The sequence below is a fragment of the Canis lupus genome, chromosome 20 (genome assembly GCF_003254725.2).
Source record: "Canis lupus dingo isolate Sandy chromosome 20, ASM325472v2, whole genome shotgun sequence".
NCBI classification, from domain to species: domain Eukaryota; kingdom Metazoa; phylum Chordata; class Mammalia; order Carnivora; family Canidae; genus Canis; species Canis lupus.
This window is the reverse complement of record NC_064262.1, coordinates 41,970,745-41,990,084: the sequence shown is the minus strand read 5'-3', so window position 1 is coordinate 41,990,084 and position 19,340 is coordinate 41,970,745. Positions and strand designations below refer to the sequence as shown.

The window sequence follows — 19,340 nt, the reverse complement described above, 5'->3', positions numbered from 1 at the left end:
CAATAGCCAAAAGGTGGAAACAACCCAAATGCCCACTGACAGATGAATGGATAAAACAAAATATGGTTTGTGTGTTTATATATACATATATACACACGAGTACATATGCACGCACACAATGGAATATTATTTAGCCTTAAAAAAGGAATGAAATATTGGTACATGCTACAACATGAACCTTAAAAACATTATGCTAAAAAAGTCACAAAGTATCACATTTGTATGATTCAATTTATGTGAAACACACAGAATAATCCATAGATATAGAAGTAGATCAGTGTTTGCCAGGGGCTAGGAAAAGGGAGAAATGGGGCCTGATAGCTTAATACATACAGAGGCTGCTTTTGGGATGATTAAAATATTCTGGAACTAGAGAGTGGTGATGGCTATACAAAATGTGACTGTAGGGACACCTGGGTGGCTCAGCGGTTAAGCATCTGCCTTTGGGTCAGGGTGTGATCCTGGCCTGGGGATCAAGTCCCACATCAGGCTCCCTGTGGAGAGCCTGCTTCTCCCTCTATGTCTCTGCTTCTGTGTCTCTCAGGAATAAATAAATTTAAAAATCTTTTAAAAAAATATGACTGTATTAAATGCCACTAAATTGTACACCTTAAAAATGGTTAAAAAGGTGAATTTTATGTTATGCGACATTTTCAACAAAAAATAGCTAAAACATGAAAAGAAAATCATGAATTGGTTCCCTTCTATTATGACTAAAGCACTTTTATTTTTAAAGTATCATTAAATCTCATGGATTTTACATAATAGGTTTCAAACCACTATAGTTATTATCCTTATTGGTGCTTAAGTGTTAATAAGAAGTTTCCCACTTATTGTGAGAACCTATTCAAGCTAGCTCCAAGTCCCTTTGACAAGACTGTCATCTTTAAAAAAAAAAAAAAAAAAGACTGTCATCTTTTATACATGGGTTTTCTGGCATGACAAAATAATCCAAGATCATCTGGTTCAATTTCTGTCTTAACTTGAAATCAGTCACTTCTCCAAGGAACCCTATTCCTTTTAGTGGGGTTCTATGAAACCACAACATAGATGCTGGGGGTATTCATTGCTACTACATCAGTTGTTATTTTGGTTAGAGAGATTAAGTAAATTATTTTTCAATAATGTGGTATGGATCAGAAAGATTAGTCATGAGCTGATAACTAATGGATGATGGATATACAGGGATTTATTACACTATTCTCTTTACATGTACATGCACACACATACACTGTAGACATTTATGTAATAAAAAGGGCTTTTTAGTTACATAAGAAGCATAATTATACAAATAAGCATGAAATTCAGAGGAAATTTATGTAGTTCATGTACAAATCCCTTTATGGCCACAAGTGTCATACAGTAGGAAAAATACACAAAACTAAGAGTAAAGAGTTGTGGGTACATATTACTTTCTAGTAATTCACATCAAAGTCTTAAATCTTTATATCTGAACAGTCCATTTCCCCATTAGAAGCAGCAAAACAGAATAAAAACAAAACTCACCCATATCTTTGGAACTGATAGTCAAATGTTAACTCTGAGCCTGAAGGAACCAGTTTGGTGGTAAAAAACCCGACTCTCAGTTGTCCGTTCACAGTCCACTGAAATGTTGTTTTTAAAAGAAAAGAAATTAGTAACTGATTAATCTGTTTTTCTTTAAAGATCATCATCTGCCTTAATTACACATGTGCCTCTTTACACTATAAAAGCTTTTCCAAATAGCAAGTAAGGACATTTTTCTTTAAATAAACTAACATATTTAAGTGTTACTCTTATTTAATACTACCAGATTGAGTATTGCCTATAATTTGTCTCTAATAAAAGTAACTGCTACTTTAACTTGTCTAATATACATTTCCACACAATAAAAATTCCCTTATACTAAAAATACGCAAATAGGAAATGCTTGTCACTGACTATCATAGGCAAACTGGTATTGCCTTGTATTATGTTAAAAGTAACTATTCTAAGATGAGATGGAACATGGAACTAGGTAAACAATGATGACCAATGTTTAATTTCATGAAGCAGTGGTCATATGACTGACTGTAGTGAAAGGAGAAGAAAGCATGAAAACAGTTGCATGTAACTCAAGAATTCAAATGGGAGTAAATATACAGGGGTTAGAACTGGTAGCTCCAGAATATGATGTAAGATATAAGTCAACCGTAGAGCTCCTGTCCAGACCATGTGAACATGTTACTGATGAAAAAAACCCAGACTTAAAAAGATGAAGGGACCCAGTACAATTGGAGTCTCACAGTTAAACATACGGCTTAGCAGGTATAAGCAAAAACTACAACCAGAACTTAGGTTAAATGATTATGGACTTGGTTCTCCTATTTATTATATGGCTTGGCTCTTAGAAGAACCATATCTAATATATTAGTACGCAGATCAAAGGACAAAAATACCTAGGAGTCAAAAGCACTATTTTAATATTAGAGAGAATCATTGATATTAGTTCTCTAGGAAGTGGGTCCATTGCTTTCTTAGCCTAAAAAAGAACCAATGTTCTAACATATACATATTTTTCTAAGCTCAAAACACAAATTAGAGCACTAGAATCATTATTTCAAAATGTTTTATCAAATTCAATAAATGAATTTACCAAGTGTCAACTATGTGCCAGGCATAGAGATAAGCAAGACCCAGAGCCGAGCCTTGTTGAAAAGCAGTGTAACTACATGTACATCGCATATAATCCCTCTCATCTGTGGCCATTCAGTCCATTATTAAAACAGCCAAATAGGGCAGCTGATAAAAATCTGAATATAAGAGTATACACTGGACATCATCAAAATTAAATTTTAGTTTTGCATTTTGGTACCTCTGAAATAACAGTCAAAAGTTATGGGCAACGAGAGGTGACAATAAAATTCAATAGGAGTTCCTGGGTTGGATCCTAGTCCAGAAAAATGACAGATGGCAAAATCTGCATAAAGACTTTAGATTAGTTAACAGTTAATAGTATTTCCTGGATTGGGTAATTATATAATAGTTCTGTACACTGTGAACATTTGGGCAAACTAGGTGAAGTATATGGAACTCTATACTGTTTCTGTATTATTTTATAAATATCTAAACTTAAAGTATGATTTTTAATAATAGAGTAGGAAAAAATTAAAATGATTAAAAAATAAAATCCACAGGTATCCTTGATATAGAATTTAAAATTAAAAGAACAGCAATTTTGAACAAGGTATCCCAAACTCTAAATGTACCTCAACTTACTTTTTGAGTCTCACAGTTTGGTTCACAGCTGTGATTCATGAAACGAGAGCAGTTTCCTTTCTGGGTGGCATCTATTATCTGGGGAAAAGGACCATTTAAGAATTAAAAATGAGATCTCAAAATACATGTATGTGTTGCAAAGGAGAAGCATTAGGCAAATGTATGACCTACATCCTCAAATCCCCTCCTCTTTCATGTATAGACACATCCAAGTGACAAATAATTGACTGCTTCCTCTGGCAGATCCGCAAACTATAAACATCTTAGTTACAGGAAAAACTATTTCCATATCTAACAATGTCTCTTTGATTTACTTTTAGATACTTCTTACATCCTCTTTTATTCCAATTTCAATTCATGTGTATAAAACTCCATTTTAAGGTGCATGTTATACCATAGTGCAGTAGCTCTCAAACTGGAGTGTGTATCCAAATTCCCTGAAGAGCCTGTTAAAACTCCTCCTGGGCCCACCTCAAGAGTTAGATTCAGCAGGTCCAGGGGTAAGACCTAGAATTAGGTTTTTCAGGACTGGATATAGAGACAGATATGAGAATCTACCTAAATTTTATTATACCAGACATTAGAGGTATTCATAAAAATGTAAAATAATGGCATTCCTCAGTTTAAAACAAAAACTGTTTGAAAACACTTTATTTTTATAAAAACATGTTATTTATGTCAATATATTATGGGCTTGTTACTTTCCAGTGGTTTAATAAGTATTTTTCAATTTCTGGCTTTAATTTTTATGTAAGTAGTGACAAATATAACCCACATCAAAAAAAAAAAAACCTCTGGGGATATCAGTTAATACCCCTCTTTTTTGTCATCACTTAATGTCTTTTAAAGACCGGTCCAAAAAAAAAAAAAAAAAAAAAAAGACCGGTCCATATCAATGATGCCTTCACACTCAACAATTTCCAGATCTGTTTCTTTCTTTTCTTTTCTTTCTTTTTTTTTTTTTTTTTTTATGATAGACACAGAGAGAGAGAGAGAGAGTCAGAGACATAGGCAGAGGGAGAAGGAGGCTCCATGCACCGGGAGCCCGATGTGGGATTCGATCCCGGGTCTCCAGGATCGCGCCCTGGGCCAAAGGCAGGCGCCAAACCACTGCGCCACCCAGGGATCCCTCCAGATCTGTTTCAAAGCAAACACATTCACACTGCTCACCTCATCATTCTTCAGGGCCATGAAATAGTAGTGGATGTTTTTGTTTCGTGCATACTCCTTTACCCGGGCTTTAAACTCTTTATGATCAAGTACTTCTCCACAATATTCTAGGACGAAGGTGTTCCTAGCAAAACAAAAGGGAAACAATAGCACTTCCTGCCTAGGAGCTATATAGAAAACACATACATCCATGCAAAAAATAGTAGATTCAACAAAATATTGCAAAGTGGATAAATTTAGTATTATACAAGATATAATTAAAATATATGTAAAGTACCTAGCATCTGAGGTTTTCTCGTTCTTTCTAAGACACTTTTACATTTATACATACTACCAAAATATATATCCCTGATCTAACTGGATATTAAGCACTCAAATCTGGTTTACATTATCATGAAAACAGTGATTTAGAGCTGAGAAACAGCTCTGAAGAAATCAAGAGGCACTGAAATATTAGAGGCTTTATGTTCTGAGAAAAAAGATGGTAATTTAAATATAGCAGCCCTTCTATTGCCTTTACTCAAAGGTCTCTGATGACGTTAGAAGTCAAATAGACCTTTTCTCTCACTGCATTCTCTGTGAGTTTTCTCTAGCATTTATCAGTGATTATGATTAATCTCTCTCCTTGAATTCTTTCAGTTATCTTCCACCCCTGATTGGTCTTTCCTTGGTTATTTAGTACCTTCAATAGAGAAGAAATAGGTATAATATATAGAGAGAATGTCATGGTATTTAACCCTAACTAGCAGATTAGCTCCAAAGCCCTCCTCATCCTGTGTATATCTGACAATGTGTCCTTTTCAATGAATACCAATCAATATTTAAATAGCCTGGAACTAAAACATGAAACTGACACTATCATCAGAATATGGAAGCTATACGAGCAGGAAAATGTGGGAAACATGGAAATATTCAGTCCTAGTTTATTTTACGAAAGCAGAGTTTTTTGTGAGAAGCTTAGAAAAGCTAAAGAGCTTTAGGGAACAGTTTAAAATGTTTTTATTCCTTTTACATATATAGAAGAGTTTTCTAATCGTAAATACATGTAATTTAACTTTAAAGAAAAAGGTATTCATTTTTCATAATACTTAAATATGCTATAAATAAAAAAATTTAGGAGCACCTGGGTGGCTCGGTTAGTTAAATGTCTGATTCGATTTCTGTTCTGGTCATGATCTTAGGGTTGTAATATCGAGCATCAGGCTCTGCACAGGGTGTGAAGCCTTCTTAGAATTTTCTCTCTCTCCTTCTGTCCCTCCCTACCATTAAAAAAATTAGTGTTTAAAGGAAATACTGAATATGGTAGAAAATAAAATGAATCTTTTATTGCATTACGTATAAAAAGGTTACATGAGTTAGATGGAAGGTAACATTTATTCATTCAATAAATGTTTACTGATTGTGTATCAAGTATGCTTTAATTCCCTACCTTGATAATCTGATACTCTCCTTCCACTGTTATCTCAACACAGTTTTATATAGACTTATAGATTCTGTCCCAAATCCTTACAGAGTTTCATAGGGATTCTGGGGGTCTACAGCAAGTACTTGGTAATTGCTTGGAATTAAAGGAAAAGTAACTACCAGACAAAGAAGGACCTATCTGGTCTAAATGTCACAATGACAAAATTCCCTTCATATATAGAAAGAGATAGAGGAAATTTTTTCTTTTTAATTTCCTCAAAGATATGGGAAAAAAATATTTTTACAAACTAACTACCAAGTGGTCATTCTGCACAATCATCATTATTAAACTTCAGTATAACAGACACATTATTTTCCTATGTAGCTAACCAACTTCAACAACACAAAAATGAAGTGAAAGAGGATTAAAACATAACTTACGAAGGAAGGTCTTTGGCAGCTCTCAAGCCCCAGCCTTTCTTTTCTGTGAGTATGACTTCCACATCTGCGTGCTGCTTTCTCTGAAATCGTCTATTGGAACAATAATCCCCATTTGGACACCGAGAAGAACTGAAATGAGAAATGGAGAAAATTAATTCTTCAACGTAGAATCTCTAATGACACATAGGATGTAGACAGATTAAAAAATTAAAACAACAACAACAACAACAACAACAAGAGATACTCAGCAGGGCCTGCCTGTATGCAGAAACAGGAAACAAGACCCACTTGAGGAATGGAAAACAAAACAGCAGAGGATGACTGATAAGATAGGTGGGCTGCTAGAAGATGGAAAGGCAGGTTGACCTACTATGAAGAGCTCTGAATACCAGCTTAAATTTGAACCTGATGTTGACAGGCAGGAAAAGTCAGAAAAATGCAGAGACCAGAGCAACAAGGTCAAGTTAGGAGAATAGTGCTAACTCGTGTCTTCTCTTCTTATATGTGCACTGTCATATCTACTTTTAGATAGTTTAGATAAAGGAATACCAAAGTGCTTTCTCTTTATTTTTCTGAGGTATAGGTTTATTCTCAAAATACTAGAATGTGAGCAAAACCAAAAACTGAGTTTGAAAGAAAACATTTTATTAACACTAAAAACAAGGTATCTACACTATAAATCACCCTAATATTCTCCCCATGTTAAAAATGATACAATTTCTCATCAAACTGATAAAAAAATAATCACACGTTTTTTAACATAAAGATGTTTACTGTTTATAAGAAAAATATAGAAGCAAATGTCTCTCAATAGAATATGAATAATTATGAGTTAACTAAATAGACTAATAAAGTAATCTAGGGAAGATTTATGTAGGTCTGTATGTGTAGCTCTGAATAGGTCTCCAAAACATATTTAAGAGAGTGTGTTTGGCCCGGGGTGAGAGGATAAAATTCAAAAAAGCATGTGGAAAAGATTTCATTTCTATACATAAAAAATGGAAGTATCTATGAATGTTGGTATAGGCAAAAAATTTATCTGAAAAGACCAGAACTAGAGGGATTGGGGTTTGGAAGACAGTTTACTTTATGTACTTTTGAAATGCTAAAGTTATATCTCATTTTACAGTAAAAGCTAGAAAATACCAACATTTACCTCTCAGGACATGAACTTTTCAAGAGATAAAAGGCTACTATTATGTTAGTAATAAAGCTACTTTACAGAGCACTGACTATGAATACTATAACGCACAATGCAAGGGAAATTTGTCTCCTTATAAACACTATTATACATTGGAGATTTCAGGGCTTACAAATACTTGACATTAGGTAGAAGGAGAAAAGTTAAATTCTGACCCATTACTAATTCTTTTTACTATTTTGAGACATTTAATAGAACAATTGAGCAAAATGAGAGCATTTTAATTTACTTACCATTCAATCATGAGGAGACGATTAAGACAATCTTCCCCACATGCTATTTCACCTTGAGCTCTTTCATCTTTAGAAAGAGGTGTACACTCACACTGCATTCGCTTAATATCCCGATGGGATTTATTCTTCTTTCTAGTAGGTAAAATTTCACAAGAATTGGTTTAAGAAATCTGCCAATGATACAACATACACAATCAAATATGTGCTAAATCTCATTAGTTTCACATTTAATGATTCTGGTTAAGTCAAATATTCAAAAGGAGGAAAACCTCTCTTCACTAGCATCTGTGAGACTGAAAACACTAAGACTTATCATGGCACAATAAGAATAAGAAGCAACCTGTAGCCCTGGCAAAAGGGAAGATAGGGTACATTCAAGTTTAACATTTTGGACTCAGCCCTCATTTCCAGGTCAGCTAAGCCACAAATTCTGAGCAATCTAAGATGTAATTGTCACAATGTAATTGTCACATTTGGCTCAGGAAAAAAATAGGAAAACTCATGACAATCAAAAAGTGACACAGCTGATTAAAGTGAAGAATCAGTCATCCTGGATGAAGAAATGGTTGAGGAAGAAAATATATAAAAAATATATATACTTTTTTTTTTTTTTAGAGAGCAGAGAGAGCACACATGCAAGGGGGGAGGGGCAGAGGGAGAGAGAATCTTAAGTAGGCTCCACGCTTAGCACAGAGCTCAAAGCGAGGCTCAATCTCACAACCCTGAGATTATGACCTGAGCTGATACCAAGTCAGACATCTAACAGACTGAGCTACATAGGCACTCTTAAAAAATAGTTTTTAACTCAGTAAATCTTTCAGAGAATCTTTCAGTAACACTGTGTTTCTAAAATCTTGTTTAAAGAAAAGCTGAATGATTAAAAAAAAAAGTATAATTTACAGAACTGCATTACAAATAACCAGGTGTTACAGAGAATATCAGAGGGCTAAACTTTCTCAACACAGACTGATTTGGTGGTAAAAAGGGAAACTGTTCAAAACTGAATGGGTTCATAAATATCTACACCACAGTTTGCAAGGAAAATCAAAATGTGGGATCCCTGGGTGGTTCAGCGGTTTAGCACCTGCCTTCAGCCCAGGGTATGACCCTGGAGACCCAGGATCGAGTCCCATGTCGGGCTCCCTGCATGAAGTGTGGATCAAGTTCCACATCAGGCTCCCTGCGAGGAGCCTGCTTCTCTCACTGCCTGTGTCTCTGCTTCTGTGTGTGTGTGTGTCTCTCATGAATAAATAAATTAAAAAAAAAATCAAAATGTGATTATTTCCTAGCCTTTATGTTGAAACGTTGAACTCTCTTTCTAACCCTTGTCAAAAAGAAAAATAAAGATCTTTTTTTTTTTTTTTTTTTTAAGATTTTATTTATTCACAAGAAAGGCAGAGAAATAGACACTGAGACACAGGCAGAGGGAGAAGCAGGCTCCTCTCAGGGAGCCTGATGTGGAACTCAATCCCCAGACCATGGGATCACGCCCTGAGCCGAAGGCAGATGCTCAACCACTGAGCCACCCAGGCATCCCAGAGCTCCTTCTTAAGATTACGGCAGTCTGACTCTCTTCCCAACTACCAGACAGTGAAGAGCACAGAGGCTCTATGTGGCTATCTTAATACTCTAACTAATCTGCTTTCATCTTCAACATATGTTCTATTATAGTCCCAGTTTATAAAGTACCTGAAGAGTTTCCAGATAGCCTCAATTAAGTTTGAGTAACAAGAATGACTCATCTGGATCAATTCAAGGTACCATTCATTAATGAGTGTATGAATATTTCTAGCCTGAAGAAACAGAACTAAGATAAACCAAATATCTATCTATTTCTAAGTATGTAAGAACTGTAATTTGGAAAAATCAGCAGCTTTATTATTTATTGCTCCATAAGGCCAGATTAGGACTAATGGGCACAGATTTAGGTAACCCTATTTTCATCAGACATAACAAAAAGAATTTTCTCACTGTACTCAAAACTATTTTACAATAATTTGTCTTCTTGGTGGCTCCTAACTGCCCAGCATATAACAATAGGTACTTTAAAAATGTTGAATATATATAAATGCTCCCCACTCCAAAAAGGCTCTCCAATGTTCCCATCTACCATATCTATATGTATGGTCTTATATGTATCTGGATCTCACTGCTGAGTAAATCCCAGAGGATGGGGTTAATTAGTTTTACTTCTAGTCTTTTACAAAGACTCTGGAGATTGTATCAATGTACTCACACAATTCCTAAAAACTACTACTTAACATATTCAATATTTTAAATTTAAACCTAATTTACTAGATACAAATGAATATAACTGTAAGAGGCTTTCTATATCACAAAGAGGGTTTTATTTTTAAAGATGTGTTTTTTGAGAAAGAAAGAATGCACACATGCAGAGGGAGAGGGAGAGGGAATCTCAAACAGACTCCATGCCCACTGCAGAGCCTGACACGGGGCTCTATCTCACAACCCTGAGATCATGACCTGAGTTGAAACCAAGAGTCAGACCCTCAACAGACTGAGCCACCCAGCACCCCAAAAAAGTTTTTTGTTTAAATATGAAAAACTTCTCATGTGACCTAACTTCAACTTTACCTTAACCACAGTGAAAAACTTTCATTATAAAAAAAATTTTTTAACACTGAAAGAGATGATGGCTAGGTAGATACTTAAACAGAGAAATTTCCAAAAGGAAAAGGTAAAGGGTTCGAATACTACAGATTTTTTTTTTTTTTAAAGGCACATTCAACACATATTTATATTGGGAAAATGAGAAGACTGCCAAGAACAGGTGAAGGAAAGCAGGCTGTGGAGCTCTGCTCTGGAGGAATATGTTTTCATTACTTCTATTCTCCTTATACCTATTTCATGTTAGAAAACTGTAGTAGGGCAGCCCGGGTGGCTCAGTGGTTTAGCCCAGGGCCTGGATCCTGGAGACCTGGGATCGAGTCCCACGTCGGGCTCCCTTCATGGAGCCTGCTTCTCCCTCTGCCTGTCTCTCTCTCTCTCTCTCCTTCTCTCCCTTTCTGTGTCTCTCATGAATAAATAAATAAAATATTAAAAAAAAAAAAAAAGAAAACTGTAGTAAACTGTTTTACCATTTATTTCTAAAATACTGGCTATGCTATTGCCAAATTTAATCTATTAGCAATAGATTTAAAAACTAGACAGATAACAGTGTTCTAATCTAGTTCCAGCTTTATAAAGTACCTTTCAAAGACACTTAATTCTGAGCATTTTTGAAAAGAAAAAAAAAATCCAGCACAACTACTTTTTTCTTCTCTAAGAGCTGACTATTTTGCTGGGATTTTGTTTCATTTTTTTTAATCACAATTTCACATGTAAAAGGAATTTAAGAAAAATAGGGCTGGCCTACATCATACTTTCAGAACCAAAGAGGTAATGAGACTCCCCCCACCCAAAAAAACCTTCTGAGGGGCTGGGGGAAGGATATACCGAGGGAAGGACACCATGACATGATCTAAATAGGTAAATACTTTTTAGATTTTTTTTAATGTATATCTTATCACAAAACTAATATGAACTATTGACTTCATATATTCCAAACTGTTGAAAGCTAATTTTCTTAACAAAAAGTGGTTAAAATTTGTTGGAAAAGTATTAGGCAAACTTACCTTTCTGTTAAATAAACATTTTCTTCAATCAGATCAAAGTAACAAGGCATCTTCCCTTGCTTGGCACATTCTTTCCATCGCTGTGGGTCCCTGAAGTCCTCCATGACACAAGAAGGCCCAACCAGTGCTGAGCCTAGGGGCACTGCCGTTTCCCCCTGCTCCACCGCCACTCGAACTTTCTTTCTGTCCTGAAGTTCACCATCACTTTCAGAATCACTCTCCAATTCCTGTCTCCTTTTTTTAGGAGGCCCTCTATCTTTCATATCATTTTTTTCTAAGTTTTTTGAAAGATCCTTCTTTTCGTTCATAGATAAAGAGTCCTTAATGGAATTGCTGCTTATTTCAGGTGCTTGCACTGACCCCTTGTCCTTCTGAAGGGATAGAAAAAATTTATTGGACTGGCTTGAAAAATGAGATCCTCCACGTTGATCCCAATTCTCCTCCTCTTCACGATCATCTGTTAAGGAATCTGGTACCTGCCCTTGAATTCGATCATATACAACCCCAGTTCCAGGAGGTCTACTTGCTGATCTTGGATCCCAGTAGCCATTGCCTTGCCAGTAATTCCGTGTCCCGCCATAATGTTCTGCACTTTGCTGATACTTGTGTCCACCGCAGGCTCCATAGCTGCTGTCAGGTTGCTGATATGTGGTAGTAGGCTTTTCTTGTTGAGAGAATTCCCACCCTAGGTTTCTGAGCTCTTCTGATGAGTGGAAACCATCCACTCGGGAGAGCTCACAAGAGGAAGAAAAACTCAACTCTGTTTTTCCCAGTCTACTATCTGGCCTGTTAGGGAAAGTGATTTGTTGCCGAGACTTATTTGGGACATCCTCAAAATCATCAGAAGAATAAACTGGCAGCTCTTCTTGCTGCCTAGAAACTATTTTGGCTTTTGTGGTTTCCTCAGAATTTGGATGACCTAGAAAGTCAGATTTCACATCTGTATGACTTGTACTATCAACCCCATCACTCTGAGGATGAGCCATTTCAGACAGGTGGTTATCTATTTGTTTTCTGCTGGGCTGTGTGAAAGAAACTTCCAGATTTTTCTCTGTCCCTTTATGATGGAAGAACTTCTCGGTTTGAGAACAGGGTTTACTTGCTACACTCTCAAATTTTTCCTCATATGAATGTCTCCTTGACTCCAATCTCTCATCTTCCCAGTGGTCAGAATAGTGTCTGTAACTCTGACTGCTCCGAGAAGAACAAGGACTCGTTTCTTCCATGGGCAAAGTAGAATTCTTTGGCACTACCACAACAGACTGAAGACGGTTTCTTGGAATACTGCTATCATCAGAATCTGTATCTTCAGAGTCACTTTCATCACTTGAACTTTCAGAAGAACCAGAATAATCTTCATGGACAGTAGATACAATCTCTGAGGCATGACCACTACTGTCACATTTTAAGGTATATGTTACACCATCGCTGTCTTCCATGGTTAAATTCAAGTCACAAGAAGAAAATACAACTTCTGAATCATCAGAAGTATGTGCATGTCCTCTTCCTCCTTCTTCATCTAAAGAGATTTCTGATCTTCCTCTTCTATCAGGTAATAAGGAATTCCCTTCTTCTTGAACCTCTTGCACACCTTTCCCAGATAACCCATTATTATGCCTATTTTCCCAAGAAGCAAATCCCCTTCCTGAATCAGGAAGGCCGCTACCTACTTCTACTGTTTCTTTCTCTGCAAGCTTTAAAAACTCTGAACTTTTACTCTTCAGCACAGCATCCAAAACTGGAGAGGTGTTCTCTCCACATTGCAGGAGAGTCAAACTGTCCACTTTTATTCCTGGTGGAAGACTCTGAAGAGATGAAGCAATGCCTGAACTCTCTATAGGTTGATATAAATTATCGAAATGATTAACAGCAGCTGAACTAGTGCTACCAACACTCTGTTTATATTCTTCACATGCAAATTTTGAGTGCTGATCTGTCAGAGTTCTGTTATCACATATTACTGTTTTTGATTTCAAATGCACATTCATAAAGCTATTTGAAGAAATCTTCATAACTGAAGGCTCAATCTTTTCAGCTTCAGAATGATGCAAAGAAGGGTTGTCATTTGAAGTACAGTATATATCTGAATCTTTGGTTTTACAGCAAGAAACTGTCATATCAACTGGTTCTTTAATTACGGTTTTGGAATAATCTATAGTCATAACTGGCAAAGACATGAGTTTATCTTGGTGTGGCGATACCGGAGGTTCTGCTTCTCTAAATGGGCTTCCTGACTTACTATGCAGCATGCAAGTATCATCCAAGTCTTTCTCTTTACATCTACTGATATTCTGAAATCCATTTGATGGAAGCATGCATGCTTTGACCAAAGGGGATACCTCCGATCCAGTCACACTGTCATCAGAAGACATCAAAACAGTATCAGTTTTAGAAGTGCAAAATGTTGCCAAATCAGATTCTGCCCCAGGAGATCCATTTATATTTAATTCTATGGGACAATAACTTCTTAATTGATCATTCTTTGCTTTAGATAAAGAGTCTAATTCCTTAATACTATCATGGCTATCATGTCCTATAAATTCAGATTTAAAAATAAGGGATTCATCTAGCTTTTTAAAAGTAGGTGAATCATTTAATCGATTTGATGGAGATGGAGATCCAGTCTTTTCTCTTTCAGGAATTTTACTAATCATTCTTAATTCACTACCTTTTGAACAAGGAGCCTGTAAATTAAAAGAATGAGACGGTTTGATTTCCTCATTTAATTCTGTACAACAGAAAGAATTTTTAAATTTATCAGACTTGGATATAGATTTTGAAAGGGCAGATTTATAACGGGAAGCACTGTTATCATGCTTGGAATAGGACGACCCCCGTCGGAATCCCAGTTCATTAGGGGGAGTACAACATCTTTTCATTGCTTCACTTTCTGAAGTCCTTTTGGATTCTCTTTCTAGTTTAGAAGAATACTTTCCTCTCTTCTCCATCTCCAAGTAAGAGGACTCAGTTTTGCAGTCCCGATCAGATTTAGAATAGGATGATGATGTCCTTAGGTCTCTGTAAGAGAAAGAATGAGAGGAGGTACGCCTTGAATAGGTCTTCTTATACTCCTCTTCTGAGTCAGAACTCTCTCGAGCTCTGTTATCTGTATACGGCCGGGAATAGCGTGCCCTCTCTCGATAAGGTGAACTCCTATGGTAGCGACGATCAGAGTCGTAATAATGGGATCGTTCCGACCGGGAATAGGATAAACTAGTTCTGGAGCCTCTGTCAGATCTAGAACGAGATCTGCTCCGCCTTCGCTCTCTCTCTGATCTACATCGAGAAGATATATACCGAGTATCTCTTTCAAGTTTTGAGTAGCTAAAATATTTATCATCTCTCTCTGTTTTAGATCGTGAAGATTTCCCTAAATCCTCACTTTTTAAAGGTGCTAAGCTCTTTTTTGAATCTCTTTCCTTTTCAATGCCTGTTGAAAATTTTAAATCATGTGATCTTTGACTTGAGGAAGTCCGTACAGAATCTTCATCAGATTCTGAAGCAAGAAAGGTGCCTTCAGATTGTGAGGATTTCTTCTTAGAACCTGTTTTTTTAGAGCCCAGATTACTCTTAGAACTATCTGGAATTTCTTCTTCCTTCCCAATATGGGAATCTTCTTTTTGTGAGGGAGTATCTACTTGCTCATTCAAATTTTGAGTTATGTGTTCTTCTGAACTATTAGATATAGCATCCTGCTTAGTGTCCACTTCTGAAGATTCTGGTACAGTTGTAATGGGTGGTTCCTTCAGTGCTCTAGCTGCTACATCTACTGGTGCTGTCATCAGAACTGGGATTGATGCATGTGGCAAGGCCACTGGCTCTGTTACTGGTGCTGGTGGTGAGGGTATTGTGGCCTGGGGAGGTGGAGGTGGTGGAGGTGGAGATGAGGGTGGTGAGTCTACAGTTGTTGATTCTGCTATGACTGCTGGTAACGGTACTACGGGAGGTGATGGAGATGCCACTGCTGTGGCAGTAGTCAGCAGTGGTCTGGATGTCACATGAAGCAGATGTTTCTTAAAATGAATTTTGCCCAATTCTACCCTTGATTTTGGTGGGGAAGATTCTTCTGTAGTAGATAAGGTATCTCCAATGTCCATTTTAATTTTAGGGGTCAAGTCTACTTGAAGAGGTCCAGCGGGGGAGTTTGGAGTATCATTTTGCTTTTCATTGCCAAGTGCAGTCAGAAACCTGTTCTGCAAAGTTTTCTTTGTAAGGCTGAAGCTGAAAGACACCTTCTGTCGTCCCTGTTCCTCCAAGTTAACTTTTGTCTTGGTGCCTTTGGGTAAAAATCGACTAGAAGCAACACCTTTGAACATTGGTCCTTTGATGAAACCTGTTTTCTGCACATTTTCAATCTTTGCCTATAAATGAACAAAACAAGAAGTTACTACAATAACAAAGTTATTTTCAAATGACTAGCATCATAGTTTAAAATGTCAGGAAAATGAAAAGTTCTTTTAAAGGATGGTATGAATTTCACTAAGCTAGATAAGCACTTCTTTATTATAGAAAATTTCATACTCAAAAGTATAAAGAATAGTATAATAAACCCCTAAGTAACCACCCCCCAGTTTCAACAATTACCCATATTTTTATATTCTTGTCTCATATAAAGAATTCATCTTTTTAACTTTTCAGGCAGAATTTTTAATAAGAATAAAAAAAAATCCTATGTACTTCAAGATACAACACAAAAAAGACATGTAAAAAGAGCAATGGCTAGCATCTCAATGAGGAAAACAGTTTGTTTCTATGTTCTATCTGAGAAGAAATATCAGAAGTCATTATAACCAGTGGTCTCCCAGCATCATACAGAATTACTTAGGTAACTGGTAAAATATGGATCTGCAACAAAACTCCAAAGAATTCACCAGATCTAAGGTAAGGCAAGAAAGTATGTTTTGTTTGGTTTTTTGGAAAGCAAGCACACAAGGCAATTTCAATGGACTTTCCAGATTTGAAAACCACTGGTATAGAGCAGTCTCCCATCTCATTTTATAGATGAGGTAAGCAAATGAAGACCAGATCTTTTTGCCATCCTGTAAATTACTCTGCCCTAGCACACCATCCCACTGTCTTTGCCTGGGCCCTACACACTTAGGCCATGCTGATTTATAGTCCAATCCTACTGTATGAGCAACAATTACAAAGTATACATCTAAGACGACTTTCCCCTCCATTATTTGCCAAACCACCAAAGGAAATAGTGGGCTTTAGAAGTTAAAGGCATAACCTAGGCGGTAGAGAGTATCAGAAAAATCTATAGGAGGGACGCCTAGGTGACTCAGCGGTTGAATGTCTGCCTTCAGCTCAGGGCATGATGCTGGAGTACCGGGATTGAGTCCCACAACAGGCTCCTTGCAGGGAGCCTGCTGCTCTCTGCCTATGTCTCTGTCTCTATGTCTCTCATGAATAAATAAAAAAATCTTAAAAAAAAAAAAATCTATAGCAAAACACTCAAGCCTAATTTAAAGATGGTACACTGGCTATCTGCAACATTTTTCTAATTGATATTCTTTAACCAATTCTGGCCATTTAAGGGACAGTTTTCCCCTTCAATATGGTAAAATCTGAAATCAGTTTTCAACATTATACAGTAACAACTCAAGTGGGAAAGTAAAGGTTTCCTCATGTATTATCATAGAGCAGTGGTCTTCAAATGCTTTTAAGAAACAGAATCCACTTGTCAAATGAAATCTTACATGGTAGCTCAATACATAAAAACAGGTAAAATGCTGTCTCCAAAGCTGCCAGCTTCCTATACCTTGCCTAAAGCTTTTGAAGCTCCAAAGTTTAAAAATCATTTCCTTGAAATATAAAACATTCCTCACTGGAATGATTTACTATAGATCTAAAAATTCAGCAAAAACTATTACTTCATTTCACATTCAAAATGATAGCTAGGAGTGCCTGGCTGGCAGTCAGTGGAATGTACAAGTCTTGGTCTCAGGGTTGCTGAATCTGAGCCCCACACTAGGTGTAGAGATTACTTAAAAAACAAAATCTTAAAAAAGAAAAAAGAAAAAAAAAGATGTTAAATTTTGAGTTATTGTGAGGTTTTTGTTTTTTGTTTCAGAGAGAGAACACACACATGAAAGTGGGGAGGGACAGAGGGAGAGGGAGAGAGAGAATCTTAAGCAGGCTTCTTGCCCAGCTTAAAGCCCGACTCGGGGCTCAACCTCACTCACAACCCTGAGATCATGACCTGAGCCAAAATCAAGTGCTGGACACTTAACCAACTGAGCCACCCACCCCCAAAATTTTGAGTTTTTAGTCCAATAATTACTGAAAAACTAGTTAAGTGATACTTACCTCATTTTCTTCTTCTCTATTGCCATCCAGCCAAGAAAGCATGCAAAAGAGTAAACAGAAATCATAAATACTTAAAACCAATTGAAATCAAAGTTGTTTTTATTAAAATCTAGGATGCCTACAACCTATCTGATTAAGTATTCGATTATGAGCTGTCTATTCTTTTTTGTTTTTGTTTTTATTTTTTTGAGCTGTCTATTCTTCAAGTTTCAATTACATTTAGTATAGCAAATATTTATTGAAGATAGTACCATAAACTGTGAAATAAAAGGTGAATAAAGCAGAGTCTCCACCCTTAAGAAGTTTACAGTATCCTGTAAATAAAAAATATAATTTTGTTACAAAAGTAAATCCAACATAATAAATACAAGGATAGAAATACCCACAGTGTAACAGCAAAGAGGGAGATAACTCAGTTTAGTAGAAAGACAGGAAAGTAAATGAATCCTCCCTAAAAGAAGAGTAGTTTCTGAAGAATACACCTGTAGGGAGATCCAAGGCAGAGGGAGATTCTCCACAAAGGCACAGAGATTAAATCATAGAACAACATATGCAAGGAAACTATAAACAGTTCAATATTACCTCATTATAAAGTGTAGGGCAGAAAGACGCCAATAATTAGGTGAATTAGGGGGCAGCAGCCAGGTCCAAAGGCCAGTTTCTCATGAGAAATATATTTTATCTTATGCATTAGGTGTTCTCAATCCTTTGTGGTGTCAATAGTCCCTTTGCTGATTACAAGGTACACACTCTGCTCCACATCACAGCTTGTGGCTCTCTGAGCACATAGTTATGTCCTAACCACCCTTGTGTCCTAAGACTAAGGAATCAAAAGCCAAAAGTCTGGTGTACACCAGTGCACCAAGGCATACTGGGGAAAGGGAAGCGACAAAAAGGCTTTAGGTTATGACAACTAGATCAGTATTTTAAGCAGAACACTCTATAGGCTGTATGGCAAGACTGGAATATAATAATTTGTTTTAAAAGCTCCTTTAAAGGAATGTACAAAACCCGGTCTCAAAATATAGGCCTGATTCCATCATAATTCAGTCCATTCACCAGTGTTTATGTAGCCATACAAAAACCAAGTAACGAAGGAGAAAAAAGTTGCCAATACATGGATGAGATCTGAATCGGGGTCAAGGTTAAACACTATTCTACCCCCAAACCACTAAAATCTTCACAAATGCAATCTTAGAACAACTGTATTTCATTAATTCTATGATGTACATTTTCCCCACATACAACATCTCTGCATCACACTATAACATCATAGTTTGATTGGCAGCATTTTTTCCTTTCTTAGTGGTTCATAAGACAGCTGTGTCTTACAACATACTAGATTTGACTTAAATCAGTACCACAAGGAATTTTTTCAAGAACGTAAAAGGTACTTGGACACATCCAACCATTTGGAATGTCATTCATATTTATTTGTACTCTCCTTTTCAGTAGACATTTAAGAACATTCATACTCGTCTACATGGTAGCCATACACATGAAGTGCTGGAAATACTGAGGTCACCAGAACTCTTTCCTAAGCCTCAGCATCTCTACCTCAGACAGCAAATGAAGAGGATAGTCCTGACAAACTATAATGAAAGTCATCACATTATTAAAAAGCTGATGAAACATTATAGAGATGGGGAGGAAATAATGCTCCATTTCAGAAATCAGAGAACTGCTTGAGAGAGATGGCAAGACATT

At 36.6% G+C, this 19,340-nt stretch overlaps 1 protein-coding gene across 10 annotated transcripts in view; it reads right to left on the bottom strand.

Moving 5' to 3' along the window:
- The window catches only part of SETD2 (SET domain containing 2, histone lysine methyltransferase), a 125,261-nt gene that overhangs the window by 75,210 nt on the left and 30,711 nt on the right, over window positions 1-19,340 (bottom strand). For all 10 annotated transcript variants that reach the window (XR_007404257.1, XR_003140985.3, XR_007404259.1 and 7 more), the window contains exons 2-8: window positions 17,634-17,649; window positions 11,322-15,682; window positions 7,687-7,818; window positions 6,253-6,381; window positions 4,408-4,531; window positions 3,238-3,315; window positions 1,507-1,604 (exon numbers count right to left, since the gene is read on the bottom strand). Coding sequence is in view for 3 of the 10 variants with exons in the window: in XM_049098041.1 (XP_048953998.1) it covers window positions 1,507-1,604; window positions 3,238-3,315; window positions 4,408-4,531; window positions 6,253-6,381; window positions 7,687-7,818; window positions 11,322-15,682; window positions 17,634-17,649 (4,938 nt within the window). In the remaining 7 variants the exon portion in view is untranslated. The remainder of the gene's footprint in view (window positions 1-1,506; window positions 1,605-3,237; window positions 3,316-4,407; window positions 4,532-6,252; window positions 6,382-7,686; window positions 7,819-11,321; window positions 15,683-17,633; window positions 17,650-19,340) is intronic.